The sequence below is a fragment of the Bubalus bubalis genome, chromosome 24 (assembly GCF_019923935.1).
Source record: "Bubalus bubalis isolate 160015118507 breed Murrah chromosome 24, NDDB_SH_1, whole genome shotgun sequence".
In the NCBI taxonomy this organism is placed as follows: Eukaryota; Metazoa; Chordata; class Mammalia; order Artiodactyla; family Bovidae; genus Bubalus; species Bubalus bubalis.
This window is the reverse complement of record NC_059180.1, coordinates 8,006,199-8,025,761: the sequence shown is the minus strand read 5'-3', so window position 1 is coordinate 8,025,761 and position 19,563 is coordinate 8,006,199. Positions and strand designations below refer to the sequence as shown.

The 19,563-nt window shown below is 54.1% G+C and overlaps 1 protein-coding gene and 1 long non-coding RNA gene across 3 annotated transcripts in view; one reads left to right on the top strand and one right to left on the bottom strand.

The window, feature by feature from the left end:
• Window positions 1-2,879: 2,879 nt before the first annotated feature.
• On the bottom strand, window positions 2,880-5,211 carry LOC123331580. The gene is made up of 3 exons (XR_006548295.2): window positions 4,794-5,211; window positions 3,421-3,636; window positions 2,880-2,936 (listed from the first exon to the last, which is right to left on the bottom strand). It is a non-coding gene; the product is annotated as an uncharacterized LOC123331580 (long non-coding RNA).
• Window positions 5,212-17,184: 11,973 nt separating this feature from the next.
• Window positions 17,185-19,563, top strand: part of SRRM3 (serine/arginine repetitive matrix 3) — a 53,900-nt gene continuing 51,521 nt past the window's right edge. Inside the window, exon 1 of one of the 2 annotated variants that reach the window (XM_025275630.3) lies at window positions 17,185-17,434. In XM_025275630.3, coding sequence (XP_025131415.2) covers window positions 17,239-17,434 — 196 coding nt within the window. In that variant the 5' untranslated portion in view covers window positions 17,185-17,238. The remainder of the gene's footprint in view (window positions 17,435-19,563) is intronic. The other variant, XM_025275629.3, reaches the window with a different exon arrangement.

The window sequence follows — 19,563 nt, the reverse complement described above, 5'->3', positions numbered from 1 at the left end:
TAAATACTGTGATTTCTTCCCCATTAGAGCCTATTGCAGAGTGGCATCTCTCCCATCACGAGTCAGAACTACATGTTATTTAAAATTTAGACTGAAGCATCCTGGTCTCCTCAGTAGCTGCAGGTCTAAAATCTCGATCAGTAACTGCTTCTCACGCCTGCACTGTGAGCTGCCACGCCCCCGGGCGTGTGAGCTGGGCAAGGCCCGCTCAGGCCTGATTCCTTCGTGTCCTCTCCCCCACTCACTGCTGTTCAGTGGCCGCCACCAGGCTGCTGTCTCCTGTCCCGTGGTTTTTCTGGCCCGGCAACCAGCTACCACTGGCTGGATTTCATCCTCTTCTTGTTGAGCCCTGATATTCAGTGGCAGTGACAGAATCGTGAGGAAGGCTGGGCAGGGGCGGGAACAGCCAAGCCAGAACACCAGCTGCCGCCACAGGGCCGCGGACACCAGGGGGGTTCCTGTCCTCGTCAGGAGCCGGAAGGGGCCTTGTCTCATAAGCTGGGCTTAGCATAAGTGTGGGGGATTAAAGGGAGGCCCGACTCCCTTCAGGCACAGGCTGCTCCCCAGAAGCCTTGGCCTCTGAAATGGAAACTGAGCTTTGGCCTCTGAAATGGAAACTGAGCTCCGTACCTAGGAAAGAACCTCCTGACGACAGGTGATGACCTTCAGTGAAAGGCAGGTGGGGGGTGGAGCTTCGCCCAGTGGACAGACACTCTATCTGCAGCTTTCTTGTCCCCCTAATTAAATGTCAAGTATGACATCGCTGTTTTCTTACACAAGTGACAATGTTCATTGTTGAAAACCTAAAATGTAAGCCAAATAATAAAGCAGGAAATTATCACTGATGATAGCATTTATGCCGTTAATTTTGCATATTTCAAAAGCAGAGATAATGCTTGTGCCACGTGCAACCTGTCCTGCTGGTTATTACTCTGTAACAAGCACACTGTAGTGCAGAATTTCTCACGACTCTGTAGTTAAGTTTCCACCAGAAAATTCTGCTCTGCTAGGTTTAGGGGCCTGGCCAGCCCGGCACGTTCAAGATGATGTCTCGGGCTCACGGCTGCTACTGGGGGTGATGAAGGGACAGCTGGGCCCCATGAGGCCCCCACAGTGGGGTGCGCGGGTTTCTTCTTGATGGCTCAGGGTTCCCAAAAGTGCAAGAGCAGAAGCTGCCTGGCATTAAGGCTTAGGCTCGGAACCAGCACAGCATCACTTCTGCTACATCCCTGTGGCTTCAGCAAGTCACAAGGCAAGCCCTGGTCCATGGTGGGAAGAGCCTCAAGGGCCTGAGTACCCAAGGCCTGGTCCTGTGGGAGCCAACTTTGGAGATCAGCCACTACATGTGATTCTTTTCTCTAAGTATATATGCATTTTCCCATATCGCCTGCTTAATTGCTGGGTAATCCTTAAGGTGAATGTACTATAAGATATACTCCACTCTTGTTGGGTAATTAGGTGGTTTGGGTTTTCACTCCTAGGAAGAGCATGGCTGTGAACCTCATGGTGCTGCTGGACTAATTCCTCCCGGTGATTCTGTATGTGAAGCACTCTGCCAGCTCTCTTTGGGGTGTGTTTGCTATTCCCTGGGATCCTCGCCGTGACCCTGACAGGCAGGACCTAGTGCAGATGACTCAGCAAGTTGTCTTGGTTTAGGATGGTCAGGTCAGTGCCCATCTCCATACACCAGGGGTTACCACATAAGGTCGTCAAGAACTTTGCTTAAAATGCAGGTTCCTCCCTGCTGCGCTGTTGGTGGGAGTGTAAACTGATGCAGCCACTGTGGAAAGCAGTATGGAGGTTTCTCAGAAAACTAAGCACGTGATCCAGGCTCAGCTGGTAGAGAATTCGCCGGCAGTGCAGGAGACCTGGGTTTGATCCCTGGGTTGGGAAGACCCTTTGGAGAAGGGATGGGTACCCACTCCAGTATTCTGGCCTGGAGAATTCCAAGGACTGTATAGTCCATGGGGTCGCAAAGAGTCGGACACAACTGAGGAACTTTCACTTTCCAACAATCCCAGTCCTGGGCATATATTCAGACAAAACTATAATTCAAAAAGATACATGCACCCTTGTGTTTGTAACCACATTATTCACAATAGCCAAGACAGGGAAGCAACCTGAACATCCATCAGCAGAGGAGTGGATAAAGAAGATGTGGCATGTGTATGCAGAGGACTAGTACTCAGCCATAAAAAGAATGAAATCATGCCATTTGAGCAACATAGATGCAACTAGAGATTATCCTACTAAAAAAGACACATACCATATGACATCACTTATTTGCAGAATCTGAAATACGATAGAAACGAACTTATCTACATCAGAAAGAGACTCGGACATAGAAAACAGACCGTGGTTGTTGCCAAGGCGGAGGGGTGGAGTAGGAGATTGGGATATAAACTATTATATAGTTTACATTAGAAGATGCAAACTATTATATATAAGACGGATAAACAAGAAGCTCCTACTGTAGAGCACAGAGAACTATATTCAACATCCTGCGATAAACCATAATGGAAAAGAATATTAAAAGGATGTGTGCGTATGAATAACTGAATCACTGTGCTGTACAGCAGTGATCAACACAATATTGTAAATCAACTGTATTTCAATTAAAAAAAAATTTTAAGGGAATTTCCTGGCAGTCCAGTGATGAGGACTCCATGCTAAGGAGTGCTGGGAACTAAGATCCCAGGCACACTGTGGCCAAGTTTTGATTTCTCTATTTTTGGCTGCGCTGGGTCTTCACTGCTGCATGGAGGCTTTCTCTAGCTGGGCGAGCGGGGGCTACTCTCTTGTCACGGACAAAGGCTCTAGAGCATGCAGGCTCAGTAGTGGTGCATGGGCTTAGTTGCTCCTCGGCACATGGACTCTTCCCAGACCAGGGATTGAACCCGTGTCCCCTGCATTGGCAGGCAGATTCTTGAGGAAGTCTGTCAAGTTTAAAAAAAAAAAAAATTAATGCAGGTTTTCTGTGCCCACCCGTCAGAAGTTCTGAGAGCAAGGACCAAGCACCTATAATATTCCAGATTCTCCCAGATTATTCCGAGGGGATGAGGTGGTCAGTGACCATGTTTCGGACACTGGCTGCCCCAGAGTTCTTTTCTCTAAGGGTTTTCACAATAAGGCTCCTGCCTTTTAGGGCTTACAGATAAGTCAGGGACGAGAGAATCAGTGAGAAAAATGCAGATCAAGTACCAAATGACTCCAAAGAGGACAAGGTTACTTCTGCACGTCTTGGTAGAGGCCAGGACCGGAGGAGACTGCCCATCAAGATAGCCAGGAGGGAGGAGGAGACGCCATCAGACCTGGCCCTGCAGGTGGGGTAGGATTCCAGCTGGCCGGAAGGGCAGGCTGGAGCCTCCCGGGCTGAAGAGAATGGGCTTAAGATGGGTTTGAGGTATGGCCAGTGCTCACACGACGAGGGGAGTGAGGCCATTCAGGGTAGAGTCGGGAAGTCTTGAATGCCAGGTTGCAGAGCTGGACCTCGTCCTGTGGGTGTGGGAACTGGGAGGATGTCAAAGGCACTGAGCAGGCTGGTGACAGGGTCCCGGGAGGAGGCTTGTCAAGATAGAGATTGTGACCCAGGAGCCTGGAGAGGGATCCAGGTGATGTCTTTGCAGCCGGCCACACCTAAGGAAAAAAGATGCCACAAGGACCACTCCTGTGACACTTGGCAGCAGAATGGGCAAGGACCAGAGCATGTGGCAGGGAGGCAGAGGGTGACGGGGACATGGAGGAAACAGCAGCAGCCTCATTTCCACCCTCCAGCAGTCCATCAGCCCATTGGCGGCGTAGGTTCAACTAACCACGCTCCCCACTTTCAAGTTCCAATTATCCGCCTCGCAGTCTGTGAATTGGCTGCCAGCCCCTGCCTTCTGGTCGCCTCCTGACACACGACTCCCATCCAGCTCAGCAAGGAAAAAAACCCGGGGACTGAGTGGATGGTGTTAATGACCATGATGAGCTGGCTGAGTCTTTGCTGGGGGAAGCCAACAACCAGTCTGTAGAGAGCAGAGAGGAGGCTCTGGGGCACCCACTCGGGGGTCATTAGATGGCGACAGAATCGGTCCTGCAAAGAAGCTCCTCTTTAAGTCCCGGGTAGACCCAGCCATGTGGGGTAATTAGAAGGAAAGCAGAGTCTTGCCTCCCCACTGCTAAGGCAGAGGGGGTGACCCCTTAGCTCAGAATGAGCCTGACCTCGCAGGAGGGAGGCCAAACCTCCCAGGTAGTTCTCCCAAACTGCCAGCAGAGGGAGCTGGAGGCTGGTGCTGCAGCATCAGTCCTGGGGACAGTGGGTCAGGCGGTGGCTGGAGGGTCAGCTTTCCCCGTGGGTCTCGGCTCTGCTCACCCCGACTGGAGTGGGCAGCCACCTTCGGCCAGGGGTGATGGAGGTGGGAGAGAGTCCAGGGAGATCTGGAAACTGGCCTGGAGACACAGAAGGGTTGAGGTGGGGAGTTTCAAAAGAAAACCCACCTCCACCCCTGTCCTTGGTGGCTCAGATGGTAAAGAATCTGCCTGCAATGAAGGAGACCCAGGTTTTCCCCTGGGTCGGGAAGACCCCCTAGAGAAGGCAATGACTATTCACTCCAGCATTCTTGCCTAGAGAGTCCCATGGACAGAGGAGCCTGGTGGGCTACATACAGTCCATGGGGTTGCACAGAGTCAGACATGACTGAGCGACTTTCACTTTCACTACTTTCCACCTCCCCATAACCATAACCCCGTAACTCAAAGCCACAGGCCCCACCAGAGGAGTAGGCGGAGAATAACTTCCCACTTACGCTCACCGAGTAACCATTGGCTCCTCCTGTCTCCAGTGCCCTGAGTGGGCAGTAGGGACAGGCCACTCTGTCCAACACCCCGAGGGGGTGGGGATTAAGTAACCCAAACCCAGGGTGGACTGAGCCACTGGGTGGCCGGAAGGGAAGGCCTAGCCTGTGGACACCTGCAGCGTGCCTCCTTCGTTGGGCCCTGGAGGGAGCTGGGCCAGGCCCTGCCTGCCTCTGAGTTCCCGCAGGGTCCTTTCTCTACGGCTCCGCTTTCTAATCCTCTAGGGCTTGAGATGGCTCTCTTCAATTAACCCACTTTAAGAGGCCACCCACGTCCTCCCACTGCCTGTCATCCCCGGGCCTGCAGGCTCACGGCTTGGGGCAACCTCCCTAAAGCAGCCCGGGTGTAGATGTTTAATTCAATTCCCTCATGAAGCCGAACAGGGTCACCCAGAACCGGGCACCGAAAGGCAGAGCCAGACGGGCTGATCTTTGACCGGTTGCCCCAGCTGACCTGGCTGGGAAACACTTAGACCACGTAATCCACAGCTGCTGCCCCTCTGGTCCGCCCCATGGTAAAGAGGTATCACCTGGCAGCTTGGCGTCTCCCAACCCATTAGCCAATGCTTGCATACTTCAGCACGACTGTGGTATGAGGCGCCTTCTGTGGGGCTGGGGAAGGCAGTCCCAGAGGGCAAGCTTCCCACCCCCAGCAGAGCCCACAGGCCTGACACCCTCCCCTCACAGCCCCCCACAGCCCCCCACCACAGCCTGACTTCAGCCAGGGGGCAGGGTCCAGAGGCGAGGCTTTGGGGTGATTCCCAGCAGTTTTACCCCTTCTTCCTTCCCAGGGCCTCCCAGGTGGTGCAAGCAGGAAAGAACCCTCCTGTCAATGCAGGAGAAGAAGTAAAAGATGCGGGTTTGATCCCTGGGTTGGGAAGATGAGGGCATGGCAACCCACTCCAGTATTCTTGCCTGGAGAATCCTACGGACAGAGGAGCCTGGGGGACTACAGTCCATAGGGTCGGACACAGCTGAAGCAACTTAGCATGCACACACTTCCTCTCCAAGGAAGCACTGATCTGACAAAAAAAAGAGAAAAAAAAAAGCCTCTCCACAATCTATTGCTGCTGCTGCTAAGTCGCCCACCAGGCTCTTCATCCATGGGATTCTCTAGGCAAGAAAACTGGAGTGGGTCCACAACCTATTACATGAAAACAAATGGGTATTATATGATTTCATATACCATAAAAAAAACCTACCACCAACAACCACTCCCCCAAATGAATTTGTGTTTGAGTGTAAACGTCCGTTAACTTGGTTCACTGTCTAGAACGGGAAGTCTGGTTCCGTGTCTTGACACCAGACCCTTGGATTTCTTGGATTGCTGACTCTCCATGCTCTGATGTCCCCTATGGGGAGTTGGGGGTTTCCCCGATGTCCACCCCCACCCCAGGAGACAGGATCTTGGGGGCACTCCATAGAGGGTGGGGGGAACACTGACCCCAGATCAGGGCTGATGGAGGGGACTGGCCATTCACAGAGGGGCTGGTGTCCCCTCAGGAGGTCACCCTCTCTGCCACTGCCCAGCTGCTTGTCTTGAGGCCTGATGGGGAAGCACCGCCCTGCTCCCACCCTCTGTGTCTGTCTGTCTGTCTGTGGGTGGGGGGAGGAGCCATCAGCTCCCACAGAGCCTTCTCCCCACTTTAGAGCCATTTCACATTTTCCCAGCTGGCAACCCGGCCCAGCGGGACAGCTCCTGTAGGAGATCTTGGCAAGTCTCTTTCTCCTTCTCTGGGTCCCCTCCCCTCCTTCCCGAGAGAGCCCAGGGCCAGCCTGGTCCCTCTTAGGAAAGGCCACCCCTTAATCTAAGCACTACCCCCCACCATCACTCTGTGAAGCCCCCTCCTCCCGAAGCCTCCAGCCCAGATGACTACAAACCCCACCTCCGTTGCCTAAAAATAACTCCTCCCAGCCCAGCCCGCTCCCTCCCGGGCTCCTGCTGGTGCTAATGCTCTCCCAGCCAGGCGGAGAGCCCCGTGCCAGGCAGACCACGGGACGGTAATTAGGTTAACTCCACTCCTGACCAGGATGGTGATCGGATGCTTGGGCTGGGGCAGGGGTGACTGGGAGTGCTTCTTGCACGGGCCTGGGTGATTTTGTGTGGTGTGTGTGTGTGTCTGTGTAGGTGTCTGGTGTGTGTATACGTGGGGTGTATGTTTTGAGTGGCAGGCACTGCATAAGATGCGAAAGCAGAGACCGAAGTTGGGTGTACCTGGCCCAGACTGGGGGAGGGGGTCGGGGGAGGAAATGTCTGGCTCAGGAAAGGAGGGGTGGGGGAGGGGGGAAGCGATGCGACCCTCAAGCCCCTCCTGCTGCCCATTGATGTTGACCAGGCAGTGCCTGCTTGCATTACCTAGCATCTTGTCCTCACCCAGAACCTTCCACGTCTGCCATCTCACAGCTGTGAGGAGGCCCCCGTTACAATCAGGGGAGCAGGGAGGGGCTGCCCAGGAGCCCCCGCCCTGATGAAAGCCCGGTGCAACTTTAGCCCCCTTTTACCCGGTGGCGCTCGTGATAAAGAACCTGCCTGCCAGTGCTGGAGGTGAAGGAGGTGCAGGTTCGATCCCTGAGTCAAGAAGATCCCCTGGGGCAGGGCTTAGCAACCCACTCCAGTATTCTTGCTTGGAAAATCCCATGGACAGAGGAGCCTGGTGGGCTATAGCCCATGGGGTCACAAAAGAGTCGGACATGACTCACGCGACAACATGCACGCACGGGCCAGCTCCTCTGTGCCAGGCACCTCCTGGGCACAGATACAATGTGGGATGATCAGTAAACTGAGGCTTCAGTCATGGGATCTTGCAGGTGGTGATTGGCAGGTGGGACTGAGTCCCCACTGACGCTTGAGAAGACCCCAGCCCCGGGGCACTTTCCACGGCGAGGAGCAGGGTCATCCGTGGCTGCTGGAGGGGGGCTGTCCCAGCAGCTGCAGAAGAGACCGCAGGAGGAGGCCAGGCCTCTCCAAGGGACCCTGATTGGACTTCGGACATTTATCGTGACGAGCATCTCAAGGTGCAAAACCAGAACATCAAGCCTGCCGCACCCTGGACAGCATGGCTCAGACAAGGCTCGGCACAAACAGGAAGTGATTTCAAGAAAGAGTTAAATAGCAGCACAGAAGGGGCTCAGAGGAACAAAAATGTGGAGCTGGGACCAGAATGGCGGAATTTTCCCTGGCATCTTGCTACGCTATAAATTTGACTCCAAGCTTCCCAGTGCCACAGAGCCTTCCAGAAGGAGAGTCCAACAGGACTGGTGTAGTCTCAAAGGACAGCCTGGGAGATGAGGCTACTGGAGGCCAAGAAGGGGTCGCCTCACTCCAGACCCCAAACCTCCTCCCCACGCTCCATCCCCAAAGCTGTGGCACCTGGATTGTGGCCATTCCCCTGCTTGCTGAGAGGATTAAGTGTCTAAAGTCCTCATCGGGGGAATTCCCAGGCAGTCCAGTGGCTGGGACTCTGCCCGTCCACTGCAGGGGGCACGGTTTCTTTCCCTGGTCAGGGCACTAAGATTTCATATGCTGCACAACATGACCAAAAAATAACATTTTTAAAAAAATTTTTTAAATAAAATAAATAAATCAATCCACAACCCACAGTGGGAGCTCAATAAATGGTGATCATCTTTTTCCATGTTACTCACTTGGTGGTCAGGGCTCTCCTGGGACCCACGAGGGAGTCTCCGGGTCTGAGGGTGGAGGCTGCTGGGAGGAGGGGAAGCTGGGGTCCTGGGGCAGCCCCAGGCAGGGCACAGGAGCAGGGTCCCCCCCACCGCCATCCTGCAGGTCTGGGCCAGCCTGGCTTTGTCTGAGCTGCCGGGATTCAGGAAGCAGTTTCAGGCTGCTGGGGTCCCTGGAGGGATCATTAAAGCAGGGCCAGGGGGAGAAAAAGGAGGCTTTTTGGTAGTGTGCAATTAAATGCATCATATTTATACCACCGCGTGTACACACATACAGACACACGCAAGCAGGTCATTCCCAAGTACCTCCCGCTCCCCCTGTCCCACCCAGGCAGCCGCTCCCAGGCCAGCGGCCCCCTCCCCAGAGCGCAGGGTCACATGCAGTGGTCCAGGCCCCTGGCTCTGCCTCCCTGGCCTGCCCCCAGCTCACTGACTTCGGCTCCAGCTGGGGTGGGGCCTGTGGCCTTCTCTTGGGCCACTGAACAGCCAGGAAAGGCCCTATGAAATAAGTGGGGCCTGGGTTAAGACCCCCCCCTCAAAGAGACCCTCAGTGAGGGTGGGGTGGGGAGGGGGATGGGAGGGAGGTCTGGAAGGGAGGGGACACGGGTGTACCTGTGGCTGACTCTTGCTGATGTCGGACAGAAAGCCACAAAGTTTGATAAAGCAATAATCTTTCAATCAAAAAAATAAATTGAAAAATAAATTTTAAGAAATAAATAAAATGGAAAGAAAAAGAGACCCTCAGTGGCTCCCCTCCCACCTCTAGGTGCGGGGGTGGGGGGGTGTCAGGTTCAGCGTGGGTGTGCCCCTCCCATCCTACAAGCCAGCTCTAGCCATCTGTCCCAGGGTCTGAGGTGTTGGTGTGTGTGTCTGTGCGTGGATGCACGTGTGCGGGTCGCATGTTGATGTGGGAGTATGTGCGTGCTGCGTATGCCAGGAGTTGTGTGATGTGTGTGTCTGAGGTTTGGGTCATCCAGGTGTAGAGATGTAACAGTGTTCATGAGTGTGTGTGAGTGTGTGTGTGCGGGGGGGCACGTGTAAGGGGTTATGTACGGGACTGCATGCATGTGACATGTACATGGGGTACGTGTGAGATGTGTATCCAACGTGTGTGTTTCTCATGGACGTGTACGGTAGGTTCAGGTGATTGGGGATCACTTCTGCTGGCAGAGGAAGGCTGGTGATGAAACTGGGTCACAGCCTCAGCTGCCATCTCTGCGGCCGCATCCCTCCCTGCCCTCCTCAACCTCGCCCGCCCGCCCTGTCCTGGTGTGAACACGTGGAGCCAGGTGTGGCGCTCAAGGACTTTAAGAAGAGTTCACTGCACACTCCTTGGGGATGAGGGACCCAGGCCAGGGCACCTGCCCCCAGGGATAACCTGGATTCTCTCTGGACCCGGATGCAGTCGGCGCCCAGTGTGGGATGGTGAGATGATGGGCGACGAGGAAACAGGAAATGTACATCCCAGGCCACAGTGACGGGGGGAAGGGGCAGGGCTGCCCTCTGCCCGCCCATCCCCTTCCTTTGTCCCTCTGCTGCATTCCTGTTTTCTTTTACTCTCTTTATCTCCTCACCCTGACCCTCCCTTCTCCTAAGCATCTAAAACAAATTTTTTTTATTAAAATAAAATATACATAGGGACTTCCCTGGTGGTCCAGTGGTTAAGACTCCGCATTTCCACTGCCGCAGTTGTTGGTTAGATCCCACACATTGCATGGTACAGACCATTCTAGAGGAAATCAACCCTGAATATTCACTGGAAGGACTGATGCTGAAGCTGAAGCTCCAGTACTTTGGCCACCTGATGGAAAGAAACGACTCACTTGAAAACAGCCTGATGCTGGGCAAGACTGAAGGCAGGAGGAGAAGGGGATGACCCAGGAGGAGGCATCTCTGCAGCAGCTGAGCGGAGGAGCCGGTGGCTCAAGTCATCGCCCAGGTCACGTATGAGCTGGGTGGCCGTGAGCAGCTTTGGACCTCTCTGAGCCTCAGTGTTGTCATCTGTGAGATGGGACATTGATCCCTGGCCCAGGGGCTCGTTGGGAGGTTCAGAGGGAATGAGGCCAAACGCTAGGATACGGCAGTGCTCAAAGTGCAAGTCCCTCTCATTCCTGCGCCCAGGCCGAGTGGGACCTGGGTCTGCGGGTGAGGCCTAGGCTGCTGAAGACAGGCCCCCAGCTCCAGCCCAGGGTGGGGCTGAACCATTGAGCTGCTTGTGAGGCCTCAGCAGGGAGGGGAATTCTCATGAAAGACTCTAAGGCAGAGACAGGCAGGGCCCGCAGCCTCAGAGCAGAACCCCCTTCCTCTCTACACTATTACCCCTGCCCCACCCCGACCCCCCACCCATTCTAACAAAACCTTCTTCCCTTCACACTCCCACAGCCCAGGGACTTGCCCCCCTCCAAAAGGAGATCAGTCCTGAATGTTCACCGGAGGGACTTATGCTAAGTCTGAAGCTCCAATGCTTTGGTCACCTGATGAGAGGAACTGACTCATTGGAAAAGACCCTGATGCAGGGAAAGATTGAAGGCAGGAGGAGAAGGGGACGACAGAGGATGAGATGGTTGGATGGCATCACCGACTCGATGGACATGAGTTTGAGTAAACTCCAGGAGTTGATGATGGACAGGGAAGCCTGGCGTGCTGCAGTCCATGGGGTCACAAAGAGTCAGACACGACTTAGAGACTGAACAACAGCAAAAAGGACCATAATGGGGGCAGTGCTTAACCCAGAGCAATGGCCCCTTATGGCAGATTTACAGGCGAAGGACCAGAGAGCCCAGGCTGGAGGGGAGCGCAGGGGAAGCAGGCGGGGGAGTGGGAGGGAGGCTGCTGCCTCTGCTCATTTTTTATTAAAGATCTGCTTCAAGGTCAGCCCTGCCCATCTGCCGCAAGGGACTCCTCAATTTCCCAGGCTCTGCGGAGAGAATGAGAGAGTGATGCGCTGGGAGGAGGAGAGGGAGACAGAGAGGAAGAGGCCTGGAGTGGGCCAGGCAGAGAGGCATCGAGAGAAAGAGGCACGGTGGTCCCTGAAGGCAGAGAGGACCCAGCAGAGTGCTGGGCTCCAAGCGGGCCGTGCGACAAGGAAGGGAGCAGGGAGAGAGAAAGGACAACAGGGGGAAATGCATTTGGGGTTGGATCAGGAGAAGAGTGAACAGCTATGGTATTGGGACCCTGACGCCCGGGTTTTGTCATTTTCCAGATAAAGCAGCAGAACATCACTGGCCTGTCACCTGCATCACCAGTTCGCTGCAGCCTGTGACCACGAGATGCTCTCTAATTAGGAAAGGCGCATAACGCTCAGAGACAGGCATTGCTGGCCCCATTTTACAGATGAGGAGACTGAGGCTCAGTGAGGCTTAAATCACTTTCCTAGATCCACAGAGCTAGTCAGCAGCACACCAGGGCTTCAGGCCTGGGTCTGACTCCAGACCCCACTCCTCCCACTGGGTCAGTTGCACGTTCCCCACCCTTTGGACTCAGCTCAAGACTCTCCCTCCCAGGGTGCTCCAGTAGCTGTGAGGCAAAGCAACAACCCAGGGGATGAGGAGGGCAAGGTCTTGGGCAGATGAGGGCCATAGCCTTCATTTTTCAAGGTCAGGAGCACAATTGTGGGTCTACCCCCAAAGGGTGTGACTCAGTAGGTTTGGCAGATTAAAGACGGCCACCAACTCCTTGCCCATCACGAGGGGCAATCTCTGTCCCCTACCTGTGGATATGAGTGAGGAAGCACCACCACTTTATTTTTATTTATTTCTTTTTGGTCACGCTGGTTCTTCGTTGCTGCTGGAAAGCATGGGCTTTCTCTGGTTGCAGCGAGCAGGGGCTACTCTGTAGTTGCGGTGTGTGGGCTTCTCACTGCGATGGTTTCTCTTGTTGCAGAGCACAGACTCTAGAGCATGGCTCAGTGGTTACGGCGCACAGGCTTAGCTGCCCTGCATGTGGGTTCTCGGGGGTTTCCAGGTGGCTCAGTGGTAAAGAATCCTCCTGCCAATGCAAAAGACACAGGAGATGTGGGTTTGATCCCTGGGTAGGAAAGATCCCCTGGAGTAGGAGATGGCCACCCACTCCAATATTCTTGCCTAGAAAACCCCATGGACAGAGGAGTCTGGCGGGCTACAATCCATACAGTGATAGAGAGTCAGACACGACTGAGCATCCATGCACCTGTGGGACCCTAGTTCCTGGACCAGTGACTGAACCCACGACCCCTGCATGGGCAGGCAGATTCTTAACCACTGGACCACCAGGGAAGTCTGTGGAAGCACTGCTTTAAATGGAGTGGACTCTGTAGCTGCTTTGACTAGTAGGAAATGGGGAAAGTGATGTTGTGTCTGCTGAGCCTTGCCCTGCCTTAGAAGTTCAGTTAATTTCTACTTCCTCTCTAATTTCTACTTCCTGTCGTTTGGAACGCTTGCTCTCAGAGCCCTCACCCGCTGTGTAAGAAGTCTGACGACTCTGCTGGAGACACCATATGGAGAATTCTGAGAAGACTCACGGAAGGAGAGGAGTCGAGCTGAGCTCAGCCCTGCCAGCTGTCCCCACCAGGGCCCCAGACATGTGAATGAAGAAATTCTGGCCCTTCCAGTCCACAACCCATCCATCAGCTGAAAACCACCCAGTGTCCCCATTTAGTGCCTCGTGGAGCAGAAGAATCCTATAGTCAAGAACTGCCCAAATTTCTGACCCACAAACTTGTGAAATATTGGTTGTTGTTTTGAGTCATTAAGTGTTGGAGTGTTTGTTACACAGCAGTAGATAACCATTAGAGTAGGTCTGGAGAGAGACTCTGTTACCAACACATTCAATAAGCACTTAAGGTGGTTTCGATGCAGAGAGTGGAAAAAACACTTTGAGAAGTGCCAGAGGAGAGGGTGCTGGCTCCTCAGTCAAGTGCCCCCAGGGGGCTCATCGTACAGAAAGATAAATGGAAAGAGACAAGGCAGACCCAGAGAGAAAGGGAGGACTCCACTGAGGAGTAGAGAAACAAACAAAAACAAAAACAGAAACAAAAAAAAAAAAAACTGAAGTGGGAGATGGGTGTGGGGAACAGAGAGCAGCTTGGAGATAGAAAACCAGACAACTCAGCTCAGTAAGCAATGATTCTTGCATCCTCCAAGCTAGAGTGGGTGATGGGAGGTGGGCACAACACAGCCCCACCATCATGGAATTCACGTTCCAGACGCAGCTTGGCACTGAGAGAGGGTGTCAGAGACAGGGCAGAGGAAAAGAGAAAGTGTTAGTGGCTCAATAATGTTCAACTCTTTGTGACCCCACGGACTGTAGCCCGCTAGGCTTCTCTGTGCATGGAATTCTTCAGCAAGGTTACTGGAGTGCATAGCCATGCCCTTCTCCAGAGGATCTTCCCAACCCATGTATCGAACCTGGGTCTCCTGCATTGCAGGTGGATTCTTTACCTTCTGAGCCACCAGGGAACCATAAGAGAGAAAGGGCAGGGCCAATTATGAGGTCAAAGCCACTGTAAGTCATTCTCTGGCCTCGGAACTTTGGTGAGTGAAACACCACAGCCTGGCCCAGCCTAGCCTCTCATCTCAGGGTCTTTCCTGCTATGGAAAACAGTATGGTGGTTCCTCCAAGAATTAAACAGAGAATTACCACATAATCCAATAATTCCACCTAGGTATTAACCCAAAGAATTGAAAGCAGGGACTCAGACATGTGTGCACCCATGTTGACTGCAGCATTATTTACAATAGCCAAAAAGTGGCGACAACCCAAAAGTCCACTGATGCTACGACATGGAAGAAACTTGAGGACATTCTGCTGAGTGAAATAAGGCAGTCACAAAAAGACAAACACTGCATGATTCCACTGACATGAGGTCCCTAGTGCTGTCAGGTCCACAGAGACAGAGAGTAGAACGGAGGGTACCAGGGGAGTTTCACGGATAGAGTTTCAGCTTGGGTTTGGACGATGGTTGTACAACAATGTGAATATACTTAACACCATTGAATTGTAAACACTTAGAATGGCCGATTGATGTCATGAATATTTTACCACAATAAACTTTTTTAAAGGAGAATAATAAAGAACGATAGTGTGGGACTGGGAGATGCTATTTTGTGAGGTTCATTGGAAGGGTTCATTGATTGAGTGCTAGCCAAGCAAAGATGTATGTTTCAGGGGAGAGTGAGTGGGGAGGGAACAGGCACTAGCCGGCATCCAGGACCCAGGCTTGGGCCAGGCAGACACCCTGGTGGTGAAGAAAAGACACAGTTCAAGGAGGTAGAAGGTCTGCAGGGAGAAGGGGGAATTGGAAAGCTCAAAGACTCACAGGGTTCTGACTTAGAGACTGGACTTAAGAGGGAAGATGATGGGCCAGGGACCCAGAATGAAGTCACCAGCACTTACAAAAGTTTAATGGAAGAGAGTCTGATGAAGGGACTAAACACAGAGATGGGGTTGGGGATAGGAGAATGGACCAGTGAGGGACAGAGAAGCACCCAGCAACTTATCACAGCGGGATCCATTAGCACCTCCAGGCCTGAAGTGCCACCGGGAGGAAACTTAATGCCAGAGCTTGCCCAGGAGAATGGAGAGGTGGATGTGGGGACACTGGACCCGAGCTGGAGAGGAACTGGGCAGGGGAATAACACCTAACCTCTCTCCTCCCGCCCTTCGTTCTGCTGGGGATGCGTCCCCTCAGATGAACCCAGTCGGCAGCCAAGAACAAGGGAACCTGGGTAATCAACCTGCAGAGGTCAGCCTCCCAAGACCCAGAAGAGGGCAGAGAAGGAGGAGCAGGGGCCAGAGGGGCAAGCAGAGGAAAACCAGCGCAGGTGGCCATGCCATTGGCTGAAATAAGTAACACAAAGGAAGGGGCTCCTTTTGGAAAATTGGCAGGCTGGTAGGGAAACCAAGATAGAGGTCCATTCCTCTGAACTGGGAGTACAGGGCAGAGGGGGTGACTGGGGCTAAGAGGCTGCCTAGGTTTCCAAGGCTCCGTCATCCCAGGCCTGGTAGAAGACAGGGCCCAAGGCAGCTGGGGAAGCCTGCTTACAGGTCCCTCTGCCCTTCTCCACTAAAGCAGTTCCCACTGTGAATCCAGGGAGCAGGGGCTGCAGAGGCAGACGAGGGGAGGGCAGGAAGAGGATTGCCCAGCTTGGAGCAGTGTGTTCCCAGGCACTAGCCCCAAACAGAGTTGAGGCTGGCGCTGGTCAGGAACCGAATCATGTGCAGTGACTGATTTCAAAATACTAACGTGACTTCACTTAAGGCAGGGGCTTCACCCTGGGAGGGTGCCGCACCCCCGTTCCTCCTATGGCTTCCTTTACCCTCGCCCCTCCACACACCCAGCCATGGCTCCCCAGGCAAGGGGCCCTCTCCCAGCCCTTGATCTGCCTACTCCCGGCTCTGCCTTGGGAATCCCAGCCAGGCAAAAGGGGGCAGCCCCCTCCCAGACAGGGGGAGCAAACACACTGGTGCTAGGCCAGCTCAAGGCCCCAGCATATGAAATATTCATGCAGCCAGAAGGCAAGAGACCAGCAGAGGACTCGCCCCTGGGGCTATGGGGCTGCAGTAACGGCAGCAGCAGCTGTAGCCCGCCCTTCTCCCCTACCCCCAAGCTTTGTTCTGCAGACCCAGTGGGCCTGCAGTGCCCGGATCCCAACCACTCACACACAGACCCCAACATACACTCCAAAGACATACAGTAGGTGAAGAAACCTGGGGGCAAGGAGAGGGGAGGGGAGGAGGGTACAGACGGAATACAGAAGAAGACACACATATATACAGATGGGCACACACACACACAAACCCGTGCAGATTCACAGCAAACATTTACTTGGGTGACTCTCAGTGTCATGCAAAGGTGTACTTCTTCTTCTTTTTTAATATTTATTAAATTTTGGCTGTATCGGGTTTTAGTTGCAGTGTGACGATCTTCCACTGTGGCCCACAGGCCTCTAGGTGCAGCACACCGGCTTTGTTGCCCCAGGGCATGTGGGATCTTAGTTCCCTGGCCAGGGATCAAACCCCGGTCCCCCACACTGCCAGGCGGATTCTTAACCACTGGACCAGCAGAGAAGTCCCACAAAGGGCCTTCTTATAATCTGCACCCCAAGTATCTCCCTTGCCTCGCGCCGTCCCTCCCCAGCCTGCGACCTGCTCTGGGACTTCAGCCCTGCCTCCGAAGACAGCACAGGGTCACTGCTCGTGGCTCCAAGCAAAAACTTTGTCCTTCCTGGCCTCCTCCCACGACAGAAAGTCCTCCGTGCTTCCAATGCTCCTTGCAGAGCCCGCCCCACCCCTGAGTTCCCTCCACTCAGCCGGCTCACTGTCCAGCCAAGGAAACGCAGGCGGAAGCTGCAGGATAACAGGCTTCCAAGGTCACGAAGAGAGTAACCAAAGGGGGATTTGAACTCAGGACTCCAGACAGCCAACGCAGCACTAGGGAAGGTCCAGAAATCCCGTTCTCAAAAACCTCCCTCCTTTGGGATGTCTCCCACCACCCCGCCTGGCCTCGGTCAGGCCACCAGGATGCACGATGAAAGGGGGCATCCCAGCGGGATCTCTTGCCCCGCCCCCGACCCCTAAGTCGTGGAACTGGTCACTGCAGTGGAGATTCTTTCTCCCAATCCCCCCTCCTCCACGACAGACTCCCAGTCTCTTGCCTCGGAGGCGGGCGGCCTCCAGCCTGTGGAGGGCGCTGTAGGTGCTGGGCCGCTCTGGCCGGCAAACGGCGGGCTGGGAGGCCGCCTCCATGGTGGTGCGCTGTCCAGCATTTCAGCAATCGGCGGCGGCGCCCGCGGGGAGACGGAGGGCGCGGGGCCGCGGGGGCCGCGGAGCTATCCTGCCGAGCCGAGCCGAGCCGAGGAGGCGGCCCGGAGGCCACCCAGACAAGCGGGACCAGAGGGCCTGGCTCCAGCACCCGGCGGAGCTCAGCAGTCAGCAGGAAGGTGAGAGCCCCGGCTGGGGCGGGGGCATTTCCCAGAGGGGTTGGGGCTGGGTTGGATCTTGGGCCTCTCCAGCTGGGCCAGGGCCCAGAGTCCACGGAACCCAGAGCGGACGGTAGTGGGTGGGGGACTGTCTGTGTGTTTGGTCGGGGGGTGAGTGGCACCTGGGGAACAGAGATGAGGAACGTTGTTCATTTCACTGAGAGGGATGGAGAAAGTGAGAACCCTGCCGGGTCACAGGCAGGACTCCACTGAGCTTAAATGACCACGGCCTGGTCCATAAGGATGCTAGAGAGGCACCCAACTGCAGTCTAATTGTCCTCTCGCAATTGAGAAGAAGGACCTGCTCCCTAGGGAAGGGAAAGACCAGTGAAGAGACCCTGTGGAGATGCTGGTCACTGGGAGGGATGAAGGGAGCAGGCCCCCACCTGAATGCTGGGCTTCTGTCCAGCACAGGGTGGCAGCATCAGGGACAGTCTGGCCCCTTTCCCAGCTGCCCAAATGCCCCTGGGGAGGCAGAAGCTGGCAACAAGAACTGGGTCTCACACAGGATGGCATTTACTCTCTCACTGGGGAGAAAATGAAGGACACAGAAGAGATAATAACCATTAGGAGTTTGGGAGGGGGGTTCTCTGTGGTCTCTCTAGGTGCCCAGGGAGGGTTTCTGGGGCTCACAGTGAGTTCGACCAACCCCAGAACAAATTCTTGGTTTAAAAAGAGAGAGAGAGAGAAGAGATGCAGCCTCTTTCTTGCCTCCTCCTCACCCTCCCTGCCAGAGCTCCTGCCTGGACAGTCGAAAGCCTCCTGCAGTTCCTGCTCCTGGCGGCAGGTCCATTGTGGGGATGGGTTTGAAGGGGAGCAAGAGAAGGGCACCCCAGGTCTGACCTGGTACTCCAGTGTCTGTGCTCTATCCCAAACATAACTTCTCACTCTCCAAAGACCTCACTCACTCATCCACTTCTGGCCTCAAGGGCCCTGGGTTGGCCTTTTGTCCCATGACAAGAGAAAAGGCAGGTTCTTCGATGGAGACCTGAGCAGGGTTTGGAGAATTTCTCTGTAGAGGGAACATCTTAAGGTCATGGTCCCAGCAGGTGTCAGATCCTTCCCCAGCCAGAAATAGGACCAAGCTGGCTCAGAAATTGCTCCCACACAACATCAGCTTTTCGGTTCCCTAACTTTACGCCCCATCCCACTCTCCTGTGAGCAATGGAGGAGGAATTCTTGAAGAGCGAATAAAGAGTGGTTTGGATTTTAAAAGGTAGAGCTGAGTGGGTAGAAAGTCATGGACTTTGAAGTGTGAGAGACATGGGTTCACATCTAAGCTGTGTGACTTCAGGTAAACCACTTAACCTTTCTGAGCCTGTTTCCCAATTTGTAAAACAGGTATAGCATTAACAGTATCTACTTTGGCGGTCAAAGAAATAATTCAACTATTTATTGGATAGGAAACTAGTTTTAAGCTGTGCAATGCTGGGCAAGTTTCAGCAAATCAAATGCAAGTAAGAATTTTTAAGGAGAAGCTACGCAAAGAGGGAAAAGTTTTCAGTATTGTTTGAAGCATATCTTCCTTTTCCCAGAATGGGTGGACACTGGCTGACGGTCTCATATCAGGCACCATATAGGCTACAGTTAACTCAGCTCATCCTCATGAAAACTTAACAAGGAAGCCATCAATGTCCCCATTTCACAACTGAGAAATGAGACTTGAATGACTTTCGCAAGGTCATGAAGCCACCCAAGCTGTCTTCCCTGGGACAGGAGTGGAGCTGATATCCTGTCCTGGCCCCTTGATATCAAGACCCAGCTAAATGTCAGTTTCTTGATTCATGACGCCAGCTTTCCAGGTGAGAAGCCTGAGGCATATGGGTGAGGAGGTGTGATGCAGTGAGGAACTGACTCCCCCAAGGTCGCTGGGATATTTGGAGGTGGAACACGCTTTGAATTGTCCAACTGTGTGCCCCCACCACAACCCACCCCTGCCACCCTGCCACCTGCCAGAGAGAGAGCCTGGGTCTGGCAGGCCCATCTGCTCACTGCCCCACCCACTCTCACCTTTTCTGCCTGCCAGCCTCTTGCTGACCTCGGCAAGCCTGTGGCCGCCTGTTCCTCTCTGGGTGGTCAGCCCTCATCAC